Below are 6,930 nucleotides of genomic sequence, written 5' to 3' on the forward strand. Positions count from 1 at the left end.
GGCAACAGATTTGTCTATCCACACTGGCCGCCCAAAAGTTTTTTACGGGAAGATCAGTGGAGAAATCAAGGTCTAAGAATGAGCAAAACCTTGTTGATTGGGCTAAACCTTACTTGAGTAGCAGTCGGAGGCTGCGCTATATTATGGATCTCGCACTTGGCGGCCAGTATTCTGTGAAAGGAGCAAAAGTGATGGCTTTTCTGTCACAATGCACTAGTTTGAGCCCTAAAGACAGGCCATGGATGCCAGCAATTATTCAAGCTCTGGAAGCCCTGCAACAGTACAAGAACATGGCAATCTCCTCTGGTCAGTGGCTTGCGTCCTCAAAATCCACTAAAATTGGAGTTTCTGTTGCTGCTGCTAAATTGAGGGCAGAAGGTACAGGAGGTGTTCACAAAAAGTCTACTTCAGCTACTCCAAATTGGAAGGCATTACTGCAAGTGTAAATTCTTTGTAGTACAAGTGTGTGTGTGTGCATATTTATATATATATATATATATATATATATATATATATATACAAACACACACACACTATGTGCACGAGCGAATACAAAGATCGAAAGGAAATTTCAGCAGGTTGCCATGGCAAAATTGAATTTGACCACCTGCAAGGTTGACAATTGTTAAGAGCCTCAAGAGTTATTCTTACTTCAAGGCTCTTACCGGCCAACAAATATGGTCAATTATCACTTCAACCGTAATAATGGGCAACAATTACGAGTAAAATGAGTGGTGGTGGAAAGAAAAGGCAATTTCTATCTTCCAATTAATTTGTACAAGCTTAAAACTTCATTATAAACAAAATTATATTAAATAACACCATTTTATTTTATATTTAATGTGTAAAAAAATTAAAATAAAATTATTTATTTATTGATCAAAATTATTTTTTAAAATTTATATAATTTAAATTATTAATATAATTTTTAAAAATATAATAAGATATATATATATATATTTAATCTCATAAATTAAAAATAATCTTTTTTTTTCTATGAAGATTAAATTATTCTATATCAAAAAGATAATAATTCTCTTTATAATTTTATCAATTAAATACAAATTAAATATAATAAAAGTAATTATCATATTATTCTATCTATCATTTTATATATCAAAAGTTTTTTTTTTTTTTTTTTTAAGATTTAAGATCTAAAGTTCTAAACCAATTTTATAAAGCACGGAGAAAATGGGGAGCCGAACCGGTCATGTTTATACTCTTGGATGGCAAAATCACATATTCATCAACTCTGATCAGAGGACAAAACGAGCCAGCGTCAGAAGTGCTTATCAATCGGTGTTTCACTTTTTTTATCACAATCACATTAGACAACAAAAGATGCTAGACAAGCTTCTTCTTCTATTAATTATAACAAAAGATGCTATTGATTACATAAATCATCAAATGACAACATCACTGCTGCCAGCCATACTGTTGATTGCGGTTTCCATCCATCATACCGGAGCCACGTCCACCACCAGAACTACCATAAGGACCACCTTGAGAGTAAGTTTGAGCTCCAACTCCATAACCACTTCCCCCACCACCCCTTGGACCAGTGCCAGGAATACCACATGAGCCGTATGGTGGGCCCCGTCCTTGTGGTGGATACGGTCCACTGCTATAACCTCCACCGCTACCTTGACCACCACGACTTGGGTGATTGTATCCCCCACTGGGTCCATTTGGGGGGTACCTACCAGGCCCACCTGCAGGCCCACGAGGCTTCCCATAATGGTGGCTAGGCCCTGCAGCCACTGCGGGTTGAGAACCATGCATGGGTGGGTTAGGTCCAGGCCGCATTTGCGCATGTGCTTGCCCAGACTGCTGAATAGGTGGAAGCCGGGCGTGAGGCTGTGGATGCTGTAGTTTCTGTCGCTTGGCATTTTCCTCATGTTGTCGCTGTTGCTGGCGCTTTTTCTTCGTTTGGAACTCATGTGATGATTCATATTTAGGCAAGCTGAACCAAAGGTAGCATAGACAAATATCTAAACGTAATATACATCAGAAAATAAATAGAACCAGAAATGGAAACCCACGCAAGAGAAAATAAACCTCTTTGGATCGCAAGGTAAAGGGTCTGTCCAGAAATACTCAGCATCAAGTGCATCCTTGGCGGATATTCTCTATGTTTTAAACAATAAAGTGAACAGAATGGCGAATAATTAATTAGAACATGGTCAAAATCAAAATATCCATTTTCTTTCTCTTCGAAAACTGGTCAAAATTTGCAAGCAAGAATATAAATGTTATCACGTGAGAACTAGTTCCTCACTTTGAAACAGATAAATTAGATAAGTGCTTAAGCTTCCCTTAAATCACAATTACCAAGGTTAGATAATTTTTTTATGAAAAAGATAGTCAAATTACTATGTTTTAAACTGCTATAATAAATCAATAATATAGCAAAAAATTCTGCATTCCTCAAAAAATGTTTGAGCAAACTGATGAGTATAAATTGGCTTAATTTCTTGTTTGATAGTGCAACTGGACAAGCTAGGAAGTTTGATGGAAAATATATATACATGTATATATATATATATATATATACCTACAGAAAATTCTTTATTTAATCCATTTAACCAATCATTTTGAACCATAGGGCTCCAGATTTTAAAATGAATCCTGAGAGAAACCAATTCCTGTACAAATGAACCCTGTGATTATGTCAACAGTCATATGATTTAAAAGCAAAGAATCCAGTAAATCAGAGAAAAGAGTCCCGTGAATTTTGTAGAGCATAAATGAATAAAATGCAGAAAAATATGTAATTGGTACCTGAGATGGATCAAGCATCAACATCCGCTCCAACAATTCCAGAGCATGACGGTCAAAACTGTTGCATATAGACAGTTATGTCAGCCATGTTGAAGTTTAAGATATCACTCTCAGGTATCCACCTAGGGGAAAAAGTACCATATAACAGTGTATGTGAACTTACTGCCTAAAAACTTCTCGGAGACGCCTCTTCATTGGCCTTGTTGGCTTGAAGTTGTTATACCAAGGAATCTTGGAAACCCCAGGCCAGTTGACTTCATCTGGTGCTCCACAGAGCTCAAATATCTTATTTAATTGTTCTGGCTGCAATGATTACAAGTATAGCATTTGATACTGGTGTCTTGCAAGCAATTACCAGAATAAAGGCCCATGAAATAAGAAAGAATGAGCTCATGCACGTTCACAAATTATTTTGTTCAGCAAAATGTGTGTGTGTTGCAGAGAGAGAGAGAGAGTATTTTCACCCAGGGTTTTACTGATCTGAGGTAATTTCAAACTTCATAACTTCAAAAAACTGTTGACAAGGCTATACATAATAACATATAAAACGGTTAACGCCATCCTACCAAACAAATTTCTATTATGCATAGAGAAACAATTATGTTTTCATATTCTAGAAAAGGCAACATAAATCAGCAAATTTGTAAGCTTGGTTTTGTGCACCTATAGAAGAAATGGATATAGGCATTAAAATCAAATATGTCAGTGAGCAAAACAACAAAAAGGCAGTATATAGATAAATTGGAAACAAGAGATGATATCAGTCCCTAAATTTATTCTTTAAAGTTTCTTTCCACGGGCTTCATCAAAAGGCTATTATTTCTGAATTGATTATTAAGAAATTTGGACAGTTATCTCAGCAAGCAGTAACAACTAAATCCAAAGACTAGAAAACTTTAATGCTATGTTTGGAAAGATGAATTTGAGAGAGTGGATTTGTATTTGATTTAAATATTTAATATATAAATTATGCACTGTGCACTGTGCACAAATTACTTAAGATTCAATATGTTTATATATTTGAGGGGGTATAAGAATGAGAATTTCAAATTCACAAATACCTATTGGGATTACAAATTCACCACCATATACAGATCAAACAAATCAATGAATTTGTAAATAATCCTGAAGGTCATATGTAATGTGCATCATTACACAATTTATACTAAATTTGAAATCCAAATCCCTTCCTTTAAATTCAAGTTGCAAAATGCAACCCAAAAAGGAAAAAAAGAAGATCTCAGTTACTAGATACCACCAGGATCGTAGTAGATGGGTTACACATTCTAGCGCCATTTGACTCATACGACATTACAACCTTTGATTATGTCTTATCCTTCAATAAAATATAATCATGCAATCCAATGTAACACAACTAACCTCGTCTTTTCCAGGAAAAATAGGCTTCCCATGCAGAAGCTCAGCAAAGATGCAACCAACAGACCACATATCAACAGCTGGACCATACTTTGTTGCTCCAAGAAGCAGCTCTGGAGGTCTGTGAAAATGACGAAAACTAAGAAGTAAATGCTGCACTAGTTAAAAAGTTGGATTGCATTTCTCATGTTTCTCTTTATATAAATACCTTCATAGCTGGTTAGCATAAAATTCAACCCAGGGAGTAAAAACACATACCTGTACCATAAAGTAATGACACGATTCGTAAGATTTGCATTGTGATCATTCGAGAATGAACGGGCAAGACCAAAATCTGCAAGCTTGAGGTTACCCTCATTGTCAATAAGAAGATTGGAGCCTGCAGCAAAGAGCAAGCAAAGCCTTACTGTGGAGTTCATAGTCAGGGACAAATTATTATATTAAAAACAGGAAACTTTGTATGTAGATAAGTACCTTTGATATCTCGGTGAAGTACTTGATTTACATGACAATAGTGAAGTCCGGTAAGAAGTTGCCTCATGTAGCACTGGAAGAAAAGGTAGCATAATTAGAAGAATAAAATTTTTTATGATTGAAAGGAGAGTTTTCTCCTTTTGTTCTTGTTTGCCTATAAAATTGGGATACCTTAATTTGAGGAACTGAAAATCTCATCCCAGGTCGATCAGCAAGGCCAGTCAAATCATGGTCCATGTATTCAAAAACCATGTAAATTCCACCTTTATATTTATTACCATCTGCAATGCAAGAAAGGGAAGAGTTGAACAGTAAATTGAGATGATAACAGTGTTAACAAGAATGGAATAACACTTGCCTGGTCTCCCCTGGTCGTCCTTCTCTGGACCTACAGATAAAATAATATCAAACCAGAAAATATAGAGGAAAATTGAAAGGAGTAAATTATAAGTATGTGTTAAATAAATAAATAAATGCATTAAAAGAAGAAGGTGCAATTGCAAAGTAGAGAGCAAGTGTAACTACCCGGAGAAGTAACAATCTCTTTAAGCTTAATTACGTTCTCATGATGCAGTTTCTTCAGAATTTTAATTTCACGAATTGCAGTTATGGGGAACTGCAGAAGGTTTTTGAGGAAGAAGAAAAACGCAATTTTAGTTTTCTTTTTCATTTTTTATTTAAAAAAAGAAGAAAAAAGAAAACTTTAAAAGATAGGGGCGACAAAATACTCCTTCTCTCTCATTGTCCATGCGAATTTTCTTCAAAGCGACAATTTCACCGGTCTTTATTTCCCTGGCCATGTAAACTTGGCTGCAAAAACATCAAGTACTTGTAACTAAATTAAAGTAAATTAAGGTAAAGAGCACACACAACATCCAAGAAAAAAAACAAAAAGCCTTAAATTGAAAATAAATAAGTGCAAAGAAAGGAGAAGCACGGACCCGTAGGTACCCTCGCCAATCTGCTCGAGTTTTTCGAAACAATCGACGCTTCTTGATCCCCAACAAGGCGACTCGTTCAGGTTAAGCTGCCCTGCCCCAGCTATCGCCATCTGATTCTTTTGATTGCCTATTGATTATCAATTAGCAACCACCTAAACAAACTCACAATCACCACCGAAGGCTAAATTACGACTCCACCACCGGCGTTATCGCCAGAGCCAGCGCCACCACCAGCACCAACAATAAAAACTTCATGCTAGCAGGGATCTGAATTTTCTGTCATGCTCAATTGTTACGCGTATCCTATTTTCTGATTTTATTTGTTTATTTAAACTCAAGGCCCAAAACAAAAAGCCCTAAAACAAACTCTATGATAAATTGAATTCGCCGATATTACCGATTTTGCACTTGCATATTTTAACACCTGTTCATACAACTGGAACTAGTAAAATCGCTACTAAAAAATAATAACATTGCTCCATATTAATAAATATGCAAAAATATTAATTTAATAATAATAATGAGAATCACATTCCGAACATCACTTTAGGTTTTCAAAATTATTAGTTTATAATATTATATTAACTGTTTGATATGAGATAAAATATGCATTATAAAAATTATTTATAATTTATAAATTTGTATCATATATATATATATATATATTATGTTCAAATAAGTAATATTGTAAGCAAAAGTTGGTATAGTTTAAGAGAATAATAAGTTTATGCTCAATAATGTAACTAAAATAATTTGTTATTAAAAACAAAATAATATATGTAATATTAAGTTATTCAAATCTGCTATGATAAGAAAAATTATGGTTTCAACAATTCAATCTTATATTTTTCTTTTTCTTTTTTTTTTGAATTGTAATGCAAAACAAACAAACAATATTAGTAAGGTACATGCAATAAAATAATTAAAATAAATTGCAGAAAGCAAATTAAATCATATTTTAATAAAATAATTATTTTATGAATTATCTACATGCATTCATGTATTGTTTTTTATTTCTAAATTTTGAATATTTAATTAAGTAACAAGTGTATCCATTTTCGCTTGAAAAGTGAGAAAAAATTAAAAAGTATCTTACTTGATAAATGGTAAAGCTTCAGTTGTGGATGAGATTGAAGAGATTTCTTAATTTTTGTTGTTTTATACTCTTGGCACATCTTTCTTTGAGGAAAAATGTTAAACGAAATTTTTTTTTTAGATCAATTTTTTTCCTTTAAAATTATCGATTCTAACATATAATAGGTTTTTTGGGTGATAGAAAATGGAAAAAAAATTTTGTAATTCAAATGGTCTCTTGCATTGAAGGTTGGAATGTTATGATTAGTAAATGAAATTCATT

At 33.8% G+C, this 6,930-nt stretch overlaps 1 protein-coding gene across 1 annotated transcript; it reads right to left on the reverse strand.

Annotated features, from left to right (window-relative positions):
- Positions 1-1,192: 1,192 nt before the first annotated feature.
- Positions 1,193-5,873, reverse strand: LOC111275346 (cyclin-dependent kinase C-1-like). Its single transcript, XM_022860666.2, has 12 exons — positions 5,574-5,873; positions 5,361-5,442; positions 5,158-5,248; positions 4,991-5,020; positions 4,804-4,913; positions 4,633-4,705; positions 4,417-4,537; positions 4,162-4,279; positions 2,945-3,084; positions 2,782-2,839; positions 2,059-2,129; positions 1,193-1,963 (listed from the first exon to the last, which is right to left on the reverse strand). The coding sequence occupies exons 1-12, from the start codon at positions 5,681-5,683 to the stop codon at positions 1,417-1,419; spliced, it is 1,551 nt and encodes a 516-aa protein (XP_022716401.1). The 5' UTR covers positions 5,684-5,873; the 3' UTR covers positions 1,193-1,416.
- Positions 5,874-6,930: the final 1,057 nt, after the last annotated feature.

The sequence above is a fragment of the Durio zibethinus genome, chromosome 17 (assembly GCF_047325235.1).
Source record: "Durio zibethinus cultivar Kanyao isolate XHJ-2024 chromosome 17, ASM4732523v1, whole genome shotgun sequence".
In the NCBI taxonomy this organism is placed as follows: Eukaryota; Viridiplantae; Streptophyta; class Magnoliopsida; order Malvales; family Malvaceae; genus Durio; species Durio zibethinus.